This window comes from Vespa velutina, chromosome 7 (genome assembly GCF_912470025.1).
Source record: "Vespa velutina chromosome 7, iVesVel2.1, whole genome shotgun sequence".
Taxonomy (NCBI): Eukaryota; Metazoa; Arthropoda; class Insecta; order Hymenoptera; family Vespidae; genus Vespa; species Vespa velutina.
In genome coordinates, this window is record NC_062194.1 from 7,390,079 (window position 1) to 7,412,395 (window position 22,317).

Below are 22,317 nucleotides of genomic sequence, written 5' to 3' on the forward strand. Positions count from 1 at the left end.
GTATGTATATAAAATACACAAAGAAATGTTTTGCTTCGTTATCGCAAAGAAATGAAAAATTATGTAAAGAAAAAAAAAAAAAAAAAGCAATGAATCACCTTTTTTGTTATAAATATCATTGTAATTGTCATAATTGTCGTCATTATCGTCGTCGTCGTCATAATCATTAAATTTTTTTCTTCAATGATCCTTCGGATTTATTATTTGCAGTTGGGATTTATTCTTTGTTCGATACATATATATGTATACCTACATCACCGTTTATATACACCATGAAACGGGCAACAACTCTACTCGAGATATCACTATCTTTGACTAACCTACTGACGCGAAACTGTTGTTCACCGTTTATTCCAATCTGTTCAACTCATTCAATGTGCGTTGCTTTTGACGTACATTATTCTCAGGAGGTTTTTTTTTTTATTGTACGTACGTATAATTACAATTTATACGTCATCAGTGTACGTCCAAAGGAAATCCTTCTATTTCCTTTTTATTCTTCTTTATTATCATCGATTAATTAATATATATATATATATATATATATATATATATATGTATATAGCACGTGCTTGCATAGTTCCACGTATCGACTGACCAAAACACTTTCTAGCAATGATTTTCTTTTTCTTTTGTAAATCTAATAGTCCATTTTATTATCCTTCTTTTTTGATCTATTTTATACGTCACTTTTAATCGTAATATTTTTTTTCTTTTTTTTTTTTTTTTTTTTTTTTTTTTTTTTATAACGTTTATCATTCGATTATCATTCATATTTCCTGATGTATAATGTCGAAAAATATTTGTTAAGTTTTCTATAGAAAATAGAAACGTTAAAATTGAGGCCAAACGTTTGTTGTAGAAGGAAGTAAATGTCCTATGCAGAAGTAATCAAGAAGTCGATCGAATTTTTTTTTTCTTTTGTTTATTTATTTTTTTATTTTTTTTAATTTTTTTTTTTTTTTTTTTTTTTTTTTTTTTTTATGAATTATTTTTTTATGGTAAATGCTTTCATCAACGCTCTCGTCTCGACACTTTTATGTATACAGGATATGTGCTTAGACTGTCTTCATAACAAACAAGATTATCATACCTTATAAAGACCGTACCCGGTATAAATCACTAACGTTCTAGATCCCCTTGCTCGAGGATTTATCATAAAAAGAAGAACGATACCTGTTTCGTTCCTTTCCTCGAGATGTCGTAAAAATATCGTGGCAAATCAATTTTGTTATACTTCGAAAGAAATAAAGAAAATCTGAAATCACGTTTATAAATATCTTATTTAATTCTTTTTATCGGCTAAAAGGAAAGTTCTTCTTATATTAACTGTCAATAACTTTATATAACTTTGAAACTGTACAATATCTGTGGATTTGTAAAATTTTATTTCGCTCACCCTCGTCGTAATTTTAATTGACATTTGTTATTTCGAAATTTTTTATTTTTTTTGTTTTTGTTTTTGTTTTAAAGTACAAATTATTCTTAATTATAGTATACTAGAATGAAAAATAATTTATGGATGGATTAAAAGGAACGAAATTAAAATTAACTTTACATTTAGTATAATATACTAAATAATATAAACAATAACTATAAATTTCACACACACATACGTACATATATACATACATACCTATACGTGAACGAAAGATGACTTATAAGACATTATAAGAAAATCAAAGTAAAAATTAATTTTAATACTATGTACACCATAAACAAAATGTCTAATAAATTTCCCATCGTATAACTCTTGTTTGTGGACAAAGAGAACAAATTTTTTTCTATGAAGTTTCTAACAGTTAAGAGAATGAATTAAAAAGAATATTAATTGAAAAAAAAAGAAAAAAAAAAAAGAAATAAGAAATAAAACAAAGTACATTTTTTTTTTTAACTATTTCTCGATCAGGAGATAGCAAAAGGATCTAAGGGAAACAAAGAAGGAAATAATGAAAAAAGGAAAGAGAGAGAGAGAGAAAAGAAAAAGGCGAAACGCGATCGATCTCACGACTCTCGTAATTAATTTGACCAAAGAGAAAGGCCTCCCTAGGGCTGCACCTTCGTCTCTAACACATTCCTAACGCGTTCGTCGTATGTTATTTGCACGTGGCAGAAGGGAAACGCGAGATTCGAACGGGATAGAAATATATACATATATATGACTGTAACAACAGGGCGTGGCTTTGTTTTCTATGGTTGTCACATGAAAAAGGGATACTTATACCAAACCCATAATAGGGACTGTGTTAAATCGATTCCCGTGTATAATTAAACTAACGCGTGCATGCGTGTATATACTTTATCAAGAACTGGCGATAGACAAATGGGGGTGTGAATGGGTGGGGCTGTCAAGAAGATAGGGCTGAGGCAAACATAATGTTTTATCTTATTAAAATTTTCACAGGTTGCTTTAAATATCGACTTCAATAAAATCGACGTTCTCGAATAAAAAGTTCTCGTTAGATCATTATATTTAAAAGAAAATGAATATAAGTATAAGTAAAATGATTTTTAATTTACTTATATATTTATTTTATAAATAATTATTATAATAAGCAATAAATTTTATTTATTTATTTATTTATTTGATTTATTTTTTTTTTTTTTTTGTTTTTTAACATTCTAATTTTTATATTTATCTTATTTTATGTTTTGACAAAGAAATAATTATTTATACGAATTGTTATATATTCAATAATATTAGATTAATTGTATAGTTGTATATAACCAATCTAATTTATATCTAATTTACAGTTAACATCGCGTAAAATTTTTAAACCGTGTAAAAACATTTGTAGGATTGTTCAAGTCTTATTTATCATAGTTTTTATCATAAAATTAGATTTTCGCTCATATCCGAAGATTAATCATTGTTAACTCCAATTTCGTCCTTTTACTTGAAATTATTATATCGTATAGTCACAGACTGGTATAAAAGTTATACTGTAATAAGTTTTACTTTTTTTTCTCTCTCTCTCTCTCTTTTTCTCTCTCTCTCTCTTTTTCTCTTTCTTTTTTTGACATGACAAAAAATTCAGTTAGACAAGTTTTTCAAGATAATCTAACTCTTGTAATCGCAATAATCCACGTGATCTCAAAGATGCAATTGAATTTAATCTATCATTATTATAAAAAAAAAAAAGAAAAAAAAAAAAAGATGAGAGAGAAAGAAAAAAAAAAGAACTTTATTTTTTTAATATAACATTAAAGAGATCTACGAAATAAACAAAAATGTGATATTCGATTTCGATCTCTAATCAATTTCTATGATGCACATGGGATTTTCATTTAATACATTAAATAATACGATTTAATGAATGACGATTATGCATACATATACGCATAATTACACACATACCTACATACATACAAACATAAATAAATAGATAGATAGATATTACACATTGTAACGGTTATGTTTATCCTATTGAAAAATAAGTAAATAAGTTTATCCGAAGGGAAGTAAAAAAGAAGCCAGTTGTCGGGTTGATCGGTTTAGCGACCTTGCGTGTCAGGGTTACCCTCGATTGATCTTACTGTAGATCGATAAATATTTATTGCCTTTAACGTTCGTTCGCGTCTCGGTGACGACAACCTTGAAGGAATCTCTGATGTTATTCGCACGATTCGACGTATGCACGTTTACCTTTTATCTTCTCTTTCTCTCTCTCTCTCTCTCCCCCTCTCTCCCTCTTTCTCTTTCTGTCTCTTTTCTGTCTCTCTCTTTCTCTCTCTTTCTCATTCAAGCGAACGAACAGATTACGTAAGGCGACGTGTATTATGCGAGAAAGACCTTGTCTACCATCGGTTACGCGTTACGTCACCTGTACACGTTAGATGTAAGCTGTATAACCACCTTTGCCAATGCTACTGCTCCTGTTGCTGTTACTGCTACTGTTACTGCTGATGCTGCTGCTGATGCTGCTGATGCTGCTGATGCTGTGGCTGCTCCGTTGTATCCCCTCCACCTCCCTATGTTCTCATGTCCTCCTGTCCGTATAACTATTATTCCTAGCAGCAATATCCAATGATGATTCTCATCTTTCTCGCGAGTTTCAAAGTCCTCACGATCGTGCTACGTATATAATGTATACCTCTATACCTATATCTATACCTACATCTATACCTATACCTATACCTATGCCTATACGTATACGTATACGCATACGCATATCGTTGTACTCATAGTTATTTTCCTCTCATTAGAGTCATAGCTTGAACCTGTCTCGATCGGACTCGTTCTCATAATGGGAATTTAATGTCTAAAATTGAATCTGTTTTGTCATCTATTTAATCGACGTTTTCTATCGTTCTAAGAATTTCTTTTATGTTTTATATATAAATTTATGTACGTATGTATGTATGTATGTATGTATGAATGGATGGATAGATGAATGGATTAGATTGGTGGATGTATTTTGTTTGTAATGTTTCGTAAAAATATTATTTTGAAGTTAATTATTAACGCTAATATATTTTTCAGATTGATTCTGTTATCATCTGTTAAGATCTCTTAAGATCTTAAAGATGATTTTTATTCTTTTACGAGTTTGTTTTATATTTATGCATATATGTATATGTATCTATGTACATATATATGTATATATATGTATATATGTATGTATGTAATTTGTTTTGTAGAAACGTTATTTTGAGAAATTGTATTATTCGATCTCTCGATCTTTTTTTTTTTTTTTCTTCTTCTTTTTTTCTCTTATTATCGAAAATTTTTTTTTCTATCGAAAGTAAAATCACTATATATTAATATTTAACACAATTCATCATAATATAATTTTCATATTTAATTTCCATTCTAACGTTTAACAATATCTGAACGTATAATACATTTCTGCGTAAAAATTTCTAAGAAATAAAAAGAAGAAAGAAAAAGAAAAGAAAGAAAGAAAAAAAAAATAATAATAAAAAGAATCGTCGCATCGAAGGATTTGATCGATAAATTAATAAAGGACATATAATTGTGATAAAATTCATAATTTCTTGAATATTTTCTTATACGCGTTTATTTATCGATAATTACGTCAACGAGTTCGTGAAGCTCGTGAGCTTCGTTCAATAAAAAGAAACACTTAATAACGTTTCGAGAAAAGAAAAAATATTTTTATTCATAGTTAAGCTTTACGGTAGCACCGATCATTTACGTTATCACTTCGAAACTTGTTACTCGTGCTGAATGATTTAGCATGGAAATACATATTTATCTCTCTCTCTCTCTCTCTCTTTCTCTCTCTTTCTCTCTCTTTCTCTCTCTTTATATCTTTCTCTCTTTTTTTCTCGTTAACGCCCAAGCAGAAGTTTTTTTCTCAGTTGCTCGAAGCGTCGTAAATCGATCAGGTTGGACCGTAATACACATTGGCCTTATCCTTACTATCACCAGCACCAACATCACCACCAGCACGAACACCACCACCACCACCAGCATCACAACACCCCACTACCCCACCCCACGCACATACCGTTATTGTTTTACGCGCGACAAGTCAATGCGTTTTCGCGTGAATGGAGGTGGCCCAGATGGAAAGATCGGAATTATGGATTTCTATATTTGGTTGATGCCCACGTATACAGTAAAGAACGTCGTCTTCCCTCTGCTTGTTGATACGAGCAATAGAAACAAAGAAAAGAAAGAAAGGAAAAAAATAGCACGCATACACGTTTGCACGTATGTGTATGTGTATTACATTTGATTTCATATGAACTGGTTAAACCGACCAATCAGCCTTCTTCCCGTTCTTCTCTTATTCTATGAGTTTAATTATCTCGGTCAATGAGCGTGGTATGAAGCGTATAAACAGTTTCATGATACTTTTAAATTTACTTTGACTTTCCACGATATGCATATGTGTGTGTATGTGTGTAAATATATATGTAACTATTGTATGTATATACATGTGTGTATGTGTATGTGTATGTGCGTGTGCTCTGAATTCTCTTTGTTTTGTAATGATAAATGTTTTATTGATACGTAGTAAAGAGAAAATATTGTTACTTTATTTTTTATTATTATTATGATTATTATTATTATTATTATTATTATTATTATTATTATTATTAATTTATTTTATTTTATTTTATTTTATTTTATTTTATTTTATTTTATTTTATTTTATTTTATTTTATTTTATTTATCTAATCATACTTCGTCAAAATTTAATTGTAGATATAAGACGTGTTTACAAATTTGTTGGATACTATTGGAAACATAATTTTAATTATGTTAGTTATATCATTTTAGGATCTTTCATAATTTCGAAGTTTTTAATAAAGTTCGATTAAATTTAATAAACTTTTCAGACAATATTGAAGATTATTTGGATATTATTATTTTTTTTTTTTTTTTTTTTTTTTTTTTTTTTTTTTTTTTTTTTTTTTTTTTTAAGTTTATAGAACATCGAACTTTTAATAACTGCCAATCGAATCTTTGAAATTTCAATATCTATAATCATATTGAAAAATATCTATGGAATAATTAAATCAGGTATATATATATATATATATATAATATCTTTATTTCGGATTCGTGATAAATTGCCAATCGAATTTTTATAGAGTTTCAATATCGATAATAGTATTAATAAATATGTATAGCATATATTTTGTCATACGAATTTCACGAGTACAGAATAGCCTTATAATCCTTAAATATGTAGGTATATAATATTATTAATTCGAATTTTTAATAATATGAATAACCAGTTTAATTTTTGGTATTTGGATATCAGTAATCATGTTAAAAACTTTGTATGTAACATATGTAACATTTACTTTGCTAATTGAATCTTTAGAATTCGGTAGTATAATATCCTTCATTTGAATTTTCTCAATAATTGATAATCGAATCTTTTGGAATTTCGATATTGATAATAATGGTAATGCTTAAATAAATGTATATATTTTTTTAATTAATTAATTAATTTATATATATATATACAGACACACACACACACATATATATATATATCATATACTTATACACTTTGTTATACGATTTTACCAAATATATATATATATATATATATATAATTTTGGTAGATCGATAAATCTCATGTTAAAGTACCCTTTCGAAGGAGTTGACTTCGACTTAGCATAAGCATTTTGCTCTTAAGGAACAAGAAACGAGAATGAAACGAAAGATGATATATGCATCCTCGTAATGCATCCGTATTCCGACAAGTTATAGATCATTATGATGGAACGAGTGTAACGCCATGTTGGAGAATAATTCCTCTCTCTCTCTCTCTTTCTCTCTCTCTCTCTCTCTTTCTCTTCTCTTGCCGTTGGCAAGTAGAGGGAAGTAAACGCGTAGACGATTTAATCTAGAAAAAAAAAAACGAGGAAAAAAAAAAGAAAAAGACATTGGCAGTTCGTATGCAAGGACGACAAGCTGGTGCATCATCGCTAAAAATGTATCGACCGGTTTTATGTTATTTCTTTTTTTCTTTTTTTTTTTTTTTTCTTTTTTCCTAAATTTGACTACCAATTTAACCTTTTGAACGACGTCATTTTACAGAGTAATACCTCGTTAATCATTTCACTAACTCTCTAATTATTTCTTACCTATCATTATCTACAACGGTAGATATGCCTTATGTATAATAACATATATTTAGATCGCGTATAGTAAATCTCTATAAATATTATTTTCTTAAAATAATCATGTTTTTTTTTAATTTTTCTATTTCTTTTATTTTTTTTTTCCTTATGTTGAAAATACTTCCACTGAGTATATAGACAGTCTTATCAATTTCTAGTTCAAACATTTTATAATGATACAAAACAAATAATTGTACAAATAAGTAGTTGCGCACACACACACACACACACGCGCACATCATGAAATTTTATTATTCATATATATGAAATTTTCATTATAAGATATGATATTTATTGATTTGATTAATAGTAATAAACATATATTTATGATAACGAGTGCGTATATTCAAACACGATAGACACTTTAGTGTTTTTTTCTAAGAAGAATTTCCGGTCGATTTCGAAATAATTCAATCGATGTTCTCGATGGAATCATAAAATGAGAAAGATAGAAATAGGTAGACAGATAGACAAACAGACAGAGAGATATAGATCGAGTGCATTTCAGGTACACCTACCAGGTATAAATGTTTTATATACGTGAGAACAGTGATCGGTGAACGCATGTACACGCATACACACACACACACACACACATATATGTGTATATTATGTATATATGTGGACACGAATGCGCGTGCCACGGATAACTTTGTGCATCTACGGTCATCGTATGTAACGTTTCGTAATGTTCGACTTCGTCGTTTGATCGTTACGAAATGATCTTGTGTATTTACTTGTTGATGGACGGCCGCCGATCAAATTCGACGTGAACTTGTGTGAGTGAGAGAGAGAGAGAGAGAGAGAGAGAGAGAAGCGACGACGGTCTCAATAAAAGAAAAGGGAGGAAGACAGAGAAATGATCTCAATAAAGAGAAAGAAAGAGAGAAGAACTTTCAACATGAACTCTTTGTACATGGACTTGAAAGAGTAGGAGGAAGAGGAGGAAGAGAAGGAAGGAGGATTTATTTAGAGGGCTATAGACCTCATTACAGTCGGTAATGACAGTACGGACGGTCATTAAGCCACGAATGGCGAAGCTCTTTCGCTTCTACGGTCAGATATCTCTCTTTCTGTCTCTCTTTCTCTCTCTCTCTCTCTCTCTTGTATCCATGCAATCGTTCGTAGCTCGAGGTTTATTCGTGTCCTAAGTAGAACGTGTATATATGTAGCTAGTAGTAATGGCCAATGTTAGTCTTTTAACGTGAGTTGGATCAACACCGAACACATACGTGGTAATTACTTACGTATATATAAACTCTTTTTGATTTATCAAAATAAATGAGACGTGGCTCGAACATTCGATACAAGCTCTGCGAGTTCCTAGGAATGATATTCGTGTATATCATTACGCACGGTGAGAGAGAGAAAGAGAGAGGGGGGAAAGGAGGGGAGAACTATGTTCGAAAAAAAAAAGAGATAGAAAATATGTTACAATCAATGAAGGATAAAAATGATCACGACGTTAAATTATATCTTTGAATTTTAAATGTTTTATTTTAAATTGTAAATGTATATATTTTAATCTCATTTTGATCGCATAATTAATTAATGAAGCGATAATAAATTTCAAATTTAATTGTTTCCAATGAAATATTCGCGTTTATTTAATTTAATTTAATTTAATTTTATTTTATTTTATTTTATCAACAAATGGCTTTTATTTGAAAAATGATTCTTCACGTTTATCTAATAAATAGAAAAAGATATATATATATATATATATATATATATATATATATAAAGAAAGAGAGAGAGACATCTCGTGACCGATCGTTCGTGAAAATATTAATTATAGGATGTGATCGATCATCGATAAAATGACATCAAAGCATTTCCTAATTACCATTGCAATCAACCAGCGTTTGACCTATTCGGTCGATGAAAATCTACAGTGCTACCTCGATTCATCTAACGAATCAGTCTGACCGTTCAATCGATCTGTCGACCGATCGAAATATATACACTACTACACTATAATTTTGTTCGCTTTTACGTTTTCTCGACCTACGCCTCGATCTCGATTCGTCACGATCAACGTTCGAACAAAACGCGTTACTTCCGGCGACGTTGTATGATATTTTTTCTGACTTGATGACGTTAGAAAAATCGATGAAACTAAATAAAACCGGCTTTTTTTTTTCTTTTTTCTTTTTTTCATTATTATTGTTTTATTTTTTATTTATTTTGTTTATTATTATTATTATTATTTTTTTTTTTTTTTATTATAAAAAGAAATGACACGAGATGAAGGCTAGGAATAATAGTCTTTGAGAAAGATTAGAATGATTTTCTATTAATTTTGTTTAATATCTATCGAAATAATATAAAGAAAAAAATTAGTGGGAAATAAATGTATCGATTGAAATAGATCACATTCGTTCACAGTAAAGATCGTAAAAATAATAATTACAAGCTTTATTATACCAATTAATTTACTTTGTAGATAACACTCCAGCTCGAGTAATAATTATATTTATTTTCATTGACTGAGCGTGTCGATTTTATTTGGAAGGAAAAAAGGAAGAAAAAAAAAAAAGAAGATAAAAGGAAAGAGAAAAGAAAGAAAGAAAATTTTCTATTTTATCGTTTGAATGAAAAATAAAATAAAAGAAAAGAAAAAGAAAAATTGTGTAAAAATAAAAATAAAAACCAATTGTATATAATGACTCGAGATTAATATTAGATAAATAATGATATGGATGAAGTAAATAAGTAAAGCAACCAAGCAAACAAACAAGTAAATAAATGCGTTCTCTCGTTCTATAATATGCCTACAATATAGATAAGTACTACCATACATATATGGTATGTAAGTGTATATAATATATAATATAATATATATATGTATATATGTATATATATCGTGTCGATCGAGTTTTAGAAAGCAGCAATATACGTTTTCTCATCTCGCATCTTTTTCTTCTTTCCGCGAAGAGAGTTCACCTCGATGACGTTGCTGCGACCATGCAGCACGTTGATTCCTTCTTCGGTATTACTAGTAGTAGGTACTCGTACGTACTAGATATAAAAAGGAAAAGAAAAAGAAGAAGAAGACGAAGAAGAGAAAAAAAAAGGCTGGTTTCCATCCTTTCACGTACCATAAATGGCGGTCTTGATCCGATCGAAAACGCATATAAAAGCGATCGAGCGAGCCAGAGAATTTCCTTCGACGTGAATTATGCATCTAAAGTAAATGGCTACTTCGTAGAAATCGATAACGCATATCCTTTCTTTTCGACTAGGAAATATGAAAATATTTCGATGAGAATTGTTGTTCAGACATGTATGTATATATACATACATATATACATACATATATACATATATTATATATATATATATATATCACATTATTATACCATAATATTGATATAACAGATAATAATATATAATATAATAATGTATATATAATACATTATATAATAATAATAATAATAATATATATATATATCTTATAATTTTTTATAAATCGATTTTTGATTGGAGAAGAAAGGGGACAGCAATTTTGGATAAAAAAGATTCGATTAAAAAAAAGAAAAGAGAAGAAAAATTATATACAAAAACTATCCTCTCTCTTTCTCTCTCTCTCTCTCTCTCTCTCTTTCTCTCTGAATAAAAAATCAAAACGCATGCTCGCATTTTCATTAGCACGAACATTCATTGTTTCACGAATACTTTCCCGTGGAAGGCGTTTGCAAGGCGTAATCACTTTGTTCGACTTTACACGCTTCGTAATTTTTCGAATGGATCGTTGAATCACGGCCTTATATGAAATAGTCGACATGAATTCCATTCGAATCTTATAAGTCAATAAATCTTTATCTTCGATTATTCGGAGGAAGTAATAAGAATCTAAAATTCATTTAATTTCATTATTCATTTTATTATTATTTCTTTTTAAATATAAAAATCCTTTACCACGAAAATTATCGATCGATTCGAAGTATACTTTCTCTGAAAAAAAAAATATATATATATATATATATATATATATACACGCACACGTACATGTGTATATGTATGTATATAAAAAGAAAACGAACACAGATATATATACACACACATACATAGACACAGAGGGGAGGGGGGACACGTGCACATGTACGAACTTATAAGAAAGAAAAAGGTGAATGTTAGAGAAGGTTACAAAAGGTAAACAAACCGGGTTTCTCCCGCGCAACTGGTTCTACCCTCGATAAGAGCAAGGTCAATGTTAGCAACAACATTGATTCGAGGGAAAATATTCTGGATGAGAACATAAAGTTGCAAGGTCTTTCTGTCTCTCTCTTTTTGTTTTTCTCTTTCTTACCCTTTCTCTTTGTCACTTACTATCTCTCTTTCTCTCTTTTTTCCTCTTTCGCTGTCTGTCTTTTTTTGTTTCCTTTAGATGATCTTGGTTGGTTAGTTCGCGTTGTTCTTTTCATCGAAACCGGATACGTTCGAGCACGCAAGCAGCACGTTTGTGACCCGTCAATTTCGATTTGTTTCAGATAAAGCTTGAACGAGTCCTGGGTGTAACCGTATCAAGCAATGCAGCTCTGGATTGCGACGCTACGAGCGAGTTGGTCGCCTATCCTGCCGGGTGAGTCTATTCTCTCTATTTTCTCTCTTAGGTCGCATATAATCGACCCGTATATATATATATATATATATATATATATATATATGGATTTATCGACTTTCGATCCCACTTGGCCCACTTTTATAACCAACCACTCTAATCGTTACGTTCAACTCTGGTAACGTTAAAAAAGAAAATTCGTTTTAACGGTGTTTAACGCCGTGTTTATCTAATTTGTGTCTACCTTCTAATTTCACCATTTGAAATATTACATCGATATATATATATATATATATATATATATATATATATATAATATGTATGTATATATATGTATTGCATATGCATGCAATACATGTATGTATGTATATATGTATTGCATATGCATGCATAAGTATGTACCAATCGATAATTATGTATGCTTATATATATATGCATAGATATTTTTATATGTATATTTTATATGTATATATTATATATTGAATTGATTAACAAGTAATGTTAGAATTTGCAATATTTTCTATCTAAATAAACAAGATATTTTCTTTTCTGTAATTTTTTTTTTTTTTCCTATTTATTATTTCTTATTTTATTATTATTACTCTTTATTTTTTCTTCTTATTCTTTTTGTTTATATATGGAAAATTGTAAATATCACTTATTCGCCAAGACAAAAGAAATATATGGAAATAATTATAAGATATTGAAAATATTTAGATCCGAATAATTAGAAGGTAATAATTTTAACTATACAAAAAAATAAATGTTTTATTCGCGTTAAACGAATCGATAGTTTTAATTATTGTTCTTTGAATTATGATCGTAATTATAGTATAAGATTATCCAGACATAATATATATACGTTGATACGTATAAGAAGTATAAATGTGCACTGCGAGTTCTTGCAACCTTGCCGTATATCTTTCACAGATAATTACCTCGACCGTAACGATTTTTCGAGCACTTAATTATTAACCCTCTTTCGAACGGGTCGACGCTTTCGCTTTACGAATCTACTGACTTTTAAAGGCCGACCTGTTGTATTCATGGGAAAACGATAAATCGATCGAGAAACTTTCGCATAAATCAATGTAAGGAAAATATTAAGACATAATTTATACATTATTTTCGTGAAATATATAAATAAAATGTATAGTGAACGAATAAATATTTAATATCTTCTTAATCGTTACAAAATTTCGTGCGAACAAACAATTTTAGTTTAAATAATAAATTATCACGGGTTAACTACTTTCGCATTTTCTGATCGAAAAAAAAAAAAAAAAAAAAAAAAGGTTTAATTTAATATTCTCGTGAAATTTAATTTTCAACTTCGACTACGTAAAAAAAAAAAAAAAAAAGTAACGTTTGAATTTAAATAATGAATTGTTGCAAGTTTCACCATACCTTTTTTGCGTTATTGAAAAATTACATTTAAAATTCCCACGAAGCTAAAAATCGATATATTGTAACTAGAAAATAGATAAAATGTATGTTCCACCAAAATCATACGTTATTTTTGTTAAATTTTTAAATAAAATAGATTTTAATTGACGTGTATATATATATATATATATATATATATATATATATATATATATACATTTAAATTATTTTGATATTCTTATGATTTTTGATATAGAAAGATTTTTCAACTACATAAAAAAAAGTACCACTTGAACTTAAATAATACATTTTCATAGCGAGTTTACATCTTCTTTCTGATAAAAATAAAAATTTTAAATATTATATTACATTAATAATGTTAAATATAATATAAAATAATAAATCTAATACAAATGAATATAATATAAAATAAGAAATATAATATAATAAATATAACGCGTAAAATTGTAAATATTATATTATATTATAATTGTACGTTAAATTTGTTAAACGTTTTAAATAAAATAGATTTTAATTGAGAAATATATTACTAAAAAAATCCAAAAATTTTGAAATTTTTTATATCGGCATATATTCAATATTTAAAAAAAAGTATGAATTGAATCAATAATAAATTATCATCATCACGAGTTTAGTTCCATGTTTTCTGATTAAGAAGTTAAATTTTTTAATTTTCATGAAAATAGGAAATTGTGAAAGAAACAAAGTATCGATTTAAAAAAAAAAAAAAAAAAAAAAAAAAAGAAAAAAAGAAAAAAGAAGGAGAGATACTCACGTTTCTTCTATTGATCACGGATGGCATTTCGACAAAAGAGCCGCACTTCTCATCTCCTCATCTTTTGTCTTCTCTTTTTCTTCATCTTCATCTTCTTCTTCATCTTCTTCTTCATCTTCTTCGTCTTCTTCCTCGTCTTCTTTTTTCTTTTTCTTTCTCTTTTTTTCTCTTCTCCATGACTTCAATGGAAGTATGGCGAAAGTACGATGAAGAGATTATTCCGGTTTTATCGTGACAACGAGAGAGTGGAACGAACGTTTTCGTTTATATTCAACGAAGACCGGATCAACGATCGTTCGATGGTGTTGTCCTTCGACGACAACGATGATAGTTGTTGGCTCACCTTGCAACTCTGTCTCGTGTCTTATTGCAATATTACACACTTATCTATTGTTCTAAGTTTTGCAATGGCAAAAGTAAATTCTCTCCGTATGGGAACAACTTTCGCGCTAGCTCGTTTTTCCATGGATATACATTTATTATTTTTTTATTCAGAATTGAACGGTTATCAATTGTTTCGTAATCATTTCTGTAATTCGATCGTTTAAAACGCAATCATAGAAATTATAATCGAGAATAGGAAAAGAAAAAGAAAAAGAAAAGAAAAAAAATATTGGTATTATATCGATATTTTTCTATGACTGTACACTTCGTACCGTTTTATAGAAATCAAACCACGATAATATCGGTAATATATATATATATATATTTTTTTTTTTTTTTTCAATCTTTGTATTTCGTTAAAATTTTTTAAATGTTTACTAAGGAGATATTTAATATAGTTATTATAATATTTCTAATTATTATGTTCGTAAAGTTATAACGAAATAGATATAGTGTCGAAATCGTTGCAATATCGAAATCGAAGTAATTGCCATTTTTTTTTGCTTTTTTGTTTTTTTTGTTTTTTTTTTTTTTTTTTTTTTTTTTTTTTTTTTTTTTTTTTCTAATAATATCTATAGCGTGATATTGCGAATGAAAATTATTACGATATTTTACAATCGAGATTATGATTATATCTTACAATTATTATTACTATACTATTTGTTAGGGATTAATATAACCTAACGATCGATCGAATATTTTTTAACAGAGCTGTGGTTTTTTTTTTTTTTTTTTTTTTTTTTTTTATTGAAAATATATTAAATTGTATTTATCGCATTCTTGGTAAAATTTTGTATAAAATAAAAAAGTTCTGAGATTTTTTCCAATCCGTCGCATATTCAATTATATTAATAAAATAAAAAATATAATGTCTTAAAATGTGTACTTGTATTTTGATTGTCAAGAACCTTGTCGTGAGATAATTTAAAAGTCAAGAATCAATTGTACGAGCTAATAATAATCTCGTACGTAAGTAAGTAAATAAGTAAGTAAATAAGTACTTTTATTTCATTATACAAAAAAAAAGATTGAATAAAAACGTGGCAGTATCATTTAGTCACTGCACATCAAGTACCTTACCTGCAATTGAAGATTAAACTGAAGTTGATGACATTGAAAAAAATGTTAATAGAATTAGATAAATAAAAGACATCGTCACGAGATAATGCGACGAATGTACATTAGATGAGTATGTCGTAGAAATTTGCAGAATGTCCTCGTTTAAAATCTAAACAAGAATGTTTTGTTATTTTCTGAATAGAGAAAAAAAAGAACAAAAAAAAAAAAAAAAAAAAAAAAAAGAAAAGAAAGAAAAATAATTTTCACATTCTTCAATATTGTTATTATATAGAAATTATTGATTCCGTTCATAATCAAAAATGTGATCATTGATTGATTAATGATTATTAAATTGATCATGATCTTTGATTACATGATTTTGATTATTTCTCATATTCATTAATCAATGATTACTAATTATTAAATAATCATGATCCAATAGCATGATATTACATTAATCTTCAATCTTCAATCATTAATCAGATCAACGTTTCGTTCAACTCTTGCAATAAATGATTTATCGACTTACGCTAAAGTTCGACTTGGTTTCTTTTGATTTCATCTCATTTGACATCTTACTTTCCTCCACCTTCTTGTCCGTCAATTATATTGATATATTAATTTTACGAGATGAAGTTCGAGCATGCAAATGTGTTTATTTGTTCCTTCACGTCCTTCAAAAAAAAAAAAAAAAAAAAAAAAATTATACGAAATATACAAAATGAATAAAAAATGAACATTCGTATGCGATACCGTTCGAAATTCGCGGATCGATTACAATTTTATATTTATATTTATCGATTATATTTTTTTTTTTTTTTTTTGTACAATAGAGAGATTATCAAGAAGAAAAAAAAAAAAAGAAAATGAATCAATTAAAATTAAAATTATCTTTGTCATATATTCTTTTAATTAATGTTAAAACACTTATTGTTCAGTTTTAACACTTTTTTTTCTTCTTTTCCTTCTTATTATCTTATTATTTTATTTATTTTTTCTTTCTTTTTTCTTTTCTTTTTTTTTTTTTTTCTTCTTACTACAGGAAATTAATCTCCCTACGTATCAAAATCAATTTATTTTTTTAACATATGTATTAAATTAATCAAGTTAAATCGAAATGTTTCATTTCGCACGATTCAATTCAAATATCTTTAACATACTTTAACATTCATTGTTATACAAATAATAATAAAAACAAAAATGAAAATGAAATAAAATTTAATATATGATTCATATTAAAATGACACATTAATACATATAATATTAATTCGTACGTACATTTGATACATACGTATCAAATATTTTTTATTAAATTCCATAAAGTTAGAGAATTCGTTATCGTCCGTCGGACCGAAATGCAATAATAAAGTATGCGCACGACGATAATAACGCCGTTGAGAGTCCGGAAATCGGGTCAAGAGAGAGGTGAATGGACCAAAAGATTCTGTGTCTAGAGCGTACAGTCCCTCTAAGCATATAGGGAGATCCGCCTTGAGGCAACTATAATACATATAAGTAGGTAGGTGAGTACTTATGTATGACATACATACATACATACATATGTATATATGTAATATTTATGTATTACATGCAAATACATAGGTAGATCACCGGAGCAACGGTTAAATCGTCGATTCGCCGATCTCGATTCATTCGAAGATCTTAAAGATTTGTACGAGTCGTAGTCGAAGCGAGATAAAGAGATAAAAATGTATGTGTATGTCATCTGTGAAAAGATGAAAATGCATTCGTAAAGTGCACCAACGTCGTGACAGCATCGCATCTCGCACGTTTTACGTAAGAGACGAAGTCCAACTAGTTGGGGTGTCGTCCCCCTTCCCCCCTTGCCCTCCACCTCTCCTCTTTAGATCATCACCCCTTTTTAATTCCAACGCTTTTCATCTCGTCTCGACTTTATTTCTTTTTTTTTTTTTTTTTTTTTTTTTTTTTTTTTTCTTTTTCTTCACTTTTTTCTCAGCCCTTTTTCTGCTCTTAATCGTTTAAAAATGATGAGAATGAATCGTGAAACGGTGTAAAAATGTTTAACGTAATATAGGGTGATTTCAAAAGATTATTAGGTATTCCTACTCCTTTTCGGATGTGATAGGATGTAATTAATTTTTTTTTTATGCATTTAATACGTTTTAATGTATTTTAATGTATTTAAATGTATTTAATATACTTATACATTTAATTAATTGTTCTTTTATTTTTTTTGACCGTTTTAAAATGGTCAATGGATTGTAAAATGATGTAAAAATGTTTTGCTTTGTACAGGGGGATCCAAAATAATTAGTTTAATATAATTACTTTTCAGATATAATAGGATATAATTAATTTTTTTTTTTTTTTTTTTTTTTTATGCATTTAATATAATTAAACACTTAATGCGTAATTAAATGTTTAATTAATTGCTCTTTTCATTTTTTGCTTTTGATCGTTTAAAAAGAATCAATGGAAAATTAATTGTTATTTCATATCTAAAGATTTATAGTCGAAAATTATCTTTAATAATACTTATGGAAAAAAAAAATAATAAATAAATAAATAAATAAATAAAAAAAATGAAAAGAAAAGAAAAAAAAGTCATTAAGCTCCAACAGATTTGCAATTAGATATTTATAATACAAATATTTTATGTAATATAATTATTTGTTTGAACCAAAATCGTGTTACATACAAGATTTATTAACAATTTCTTCTTTTATATACATTTTTTTTTTTCTTTCTTAAACGCATAAAATATCCTTTTTAACTTCATCACTTTCATTTTGTATCATTATTCTTATATATTACTATTTGAAAATATATATACGCAAATATTATCATTATAATAAGAAAATTTAGAACGAACATACATCGTCTCGTTCTAACGTGTTTGACCTTTCACATAAAACGAGCTTTAATGCTCGCATTATGGCAAACCTTTATGTGGCTCTGCTGAAAATTACGCGGACGTGCTTAATCGATAATGAAAGTCTCTCGACGAAAGTTAACTCAGCCTACGTTTGAACATTTTTAACCTCAAATAATGTGTATATGTATATATATATATATATATATATATATATATATATATATATATATGCAGAGTTAAGTAAGTAGGTATATTATCTTTTAGAAGTTTAAAACTAAGTAGAATTCTTTCGTGTCATTCATTGGCACGTAACCGAGGACCTCTCGTCGTTAATTATCGTTTTCGCGAAGTCGTCGAGATTTCAGGGACACCGTTTGCACATCCGACAGTTTTTCTCAGGAATTCTTAATTATCGATGTGTTTAGAAAGTAAATGTACTTTACTTATTTTTTTTTTTCTTTTTTTTTTTTTTTATACATCTATCGAAAAGAGAACTGACGGTGTTAGGTACTTACGGGAGTTCAATTAAAAATCACGCAAGCTACTTCATTTTAAAGAAGAGATAATTTGTTGATAAGAAAAAAAAAAGAAAATAAATCTTTTCACGTAAAAGAGACAAAAAAATTTTCTTTCTTATAAAAAGAACAGAAAAAGGAAAAAAGAAAAATAAGAAAAAGAAAAACCATGATCTAGATAGCCCCATGTATTTTTTTATTTTATATGAATTTTTATTTACAAAAAAAAAAGAGAGAACAATTAGGTTTCAGGTTTTAGATCTACTTGGATTTATATATCGTTCAATCGATTTATCACATATCTCTAACGATATGTTTCTCGTGAACTCAAATTACTCGCGAAGATATTATACCTAACACAGTTCATCGACTAATTGCAGGTCGAACTAATTATCGTCTATCCGCAAAGCTCGCACCTGCGGTTCAACGCACCTTTCCTTTTGCAAAGCGGTTAAATGGCTTCTCACTCTCGCGTATTAGCTTAATTCTAGCTGCCGTTGTCGAAAGAGAAATGTACTGAGAGAACGAGAAAAAAATAAAAAGAGAGAGAGAGAGAGAGAGAGAGAGAGAGAGAGAGAGAGAGAGAGAGAGAGAGAGAGAGAGAGTTTTAATAAACGATCTGCCACGAAGTGTAGAAAACCGAATGTTTTGCAGAGCCTGCTATGGGCACCAACCTGATTTGCATTATTTTCAAAGCATGGTCAGACTACCCTTAACTTCGTTCCTGTACCTCTTTCATTTGTAATTTTCACAACATAAAATTCGATCGTCGGAATAACATCTTAAAAATCTCGATATCGAATGATTATTTTCTTTTAAATGATACAAATAACATTGTTAAAATATTATTTAAGTAAAGAATATTATACTTAATATTTAATATGCAGAAATATTTTTTATAATATTTATCGAAGTAATAATTTTTTATAGAAGTATAAATCTATTTTATACATATATATATATATATATATATATATATATATATATATATATATAAATTTAGATGATTATAATAAATATAATAATTGTATAATTATATTTTATATAATATTTTTTATAAATACTTAATATATTCGCTACGGACTTGATACATTTTACATATTAATGATAAAAATAAGATATGTTTTGCTGATGACAACTTGAGAAAAAAAAAAAAAAAAAGAAAAAAAATGTCCCCTAGAAAAATCATCGCAAATGATCCAACGAAATTTCGAATGATCTATCGGCGAACAAACGAAACGATTTCCTGAGATAATTCAAATCAAGATATCGTATCATTTTATCGAATAGATCAGTCAGTTCTAATTGAATCTAACGTAGTTCCTTGTTATTCGATGTCAACTTATAGTAATTCTATTTCCCATGACGACTATCTCTCTTGTCTGTCTCTCATTTAAATATATTTAATCTTTTCTTTCTTTTTTTTTTTCTTTTTTTTTTTTTTTCTTCCGTTTCAATGACTTGACCAAACAACTTCACTATCGATGTCAAGTTTTTTTTTCTGTTTTTTCTTTCTTTTTCTTTACTTGCTCTTTTTTTTTATCTTTGTATCTTCTCCCTCTCTTTCTCTTTTTCTCTGGGTGTATGTATGTATGTATGTATGTATGTATGTATGTATGTATGCATGCGTGTATATCTCGAACGGTATTTAAATCGACGGAATTACAAAGGAACCATTGCGAATCATCGAACAATGAACTTAATAATGATTTTTCCCAGACGTTAGTCTCGCCGTTAACATGCTTCATGGTATATCGTTATCTCGATCATCCTGACTTTCCAGAACTTTCGATCCGACTTCCCCTTCCGGTGATTCCATTTCGTATCTCCATCTCTCTCTCTTTCTCTTTCTCTTTATCTTTTTTCTTCTGAATCGGAGCCAGATTTTCAGTCTTTTTTTTTTTTTCTTACAAAAACACTGACGACCTACGTATTCACATTCTTCACACTTTCGTTTATACAAAGTATTATATGTATATATATATATATATATATATATATATATATATATATATATTTCTTTTATTATCATTAATCTCGATCTATGAGAGATCTACGTACGTGATGGAAACACTTTTCAAAGTTCATGATTTTATATATAATCAAGTTTCTAACTAGTTCTCTCTCTCTCTCTCTCTCTCTCTCTCTTTCTCTTTCTCTTTCTCTCTCTCTTTCTCGTTTTTTTTTACAGTACAGCGTTCTTTCTCACGCAAAGATCATGATTGTTTTCTAGAAAAATTTTCTTCTTTGCTTATTCTCGTATCAACTTTAGAATCATTTTTACCATGTTTGACTTGATAGTTTTCTTTCAAGGTCACGCGAAAGTTCCTCTTAGTTCTTTCCTAAGGTGTTCATCGTCTTCGCACGTACATACATATATATATATATATATATATATACACATATACATATATGCACAATTACCAATGTGCTATCTCGTGTGTTTATATAGTTCACATACCGTAATCAAAAACACTGATCACGTGATGGTAAGAATCACCAAGAACGAGAAAGAAAACGAGAGTCGTATGCCTGGAAGACGTGTCTTCGACTCGTTCCGCTCTCATTTCTTTTCGTATCTCTTGTAGTAAGGAAAAAAAAAAGGAAAAAAAAAAAATGAAGGAAGAAAAAATTTCTAATTTCTTCGAAGATATGTTTGGAAATTATCTGACTTCGAGAAAAGTGATCAAATATTATAATCTTTAACAATATGTGTCGGTTAAATTATTTATTACACGTTAAATCCAATAGCATTAAAGTCCAGTAAATCGCGGCATTCACGACGATCGACCCAGTAACCTTTAAACCTTTCGACCTTACAAAATTCTCGCACGTTCGAATCTACGAACTAATAGAATATAAGAACTTGCTGCAATCTACATATCGCAGTTATGTACATATATGTACATATATTCATAGCGTGTTCGCGTGTTACTCTTAAATATTCTGTACGTGGATTTTTGTGTACCAACGCGTACCAGATTGCGTTATAATGTTTTTCAGCGAATTTTGAAAGGACGATCAGTATCGTTTCGTCTTTCAACGTTGTAAGATACGATCCTTCCGGTATCCTCATTTCGCAAATATTATATTATATATTTATACTTACTACATTATTATTATTACATATATATTATATATATAT

General features: G+C 28.4%; 1 protein-coding gene across 5 annotated transcripts in view; it reads left to right on the forward strand.

Annotated features, from left to right (window-relative positions):
* LOC124950647 overlaps positions 1-22,317 on the forward strand; it is a 120,969-nt gene that overhangs the window by 70,872 nt on the left and 27,780 nt on the right. For all 5 annotated transcript variants that reach the window (XM_047497618.1, XM_047497614.1, XM_047497617.1 and 2 more), the window contains exon 3: positions 12,105-12,196. In XM_047497618.1, coding sequence (XP_047353574.1) covers positions 12,105-12,196 — 92 coding nt within the window. The remainder of the gene's footprint in view (positions 1-12,104; positions 12,197-22,317) is intronic.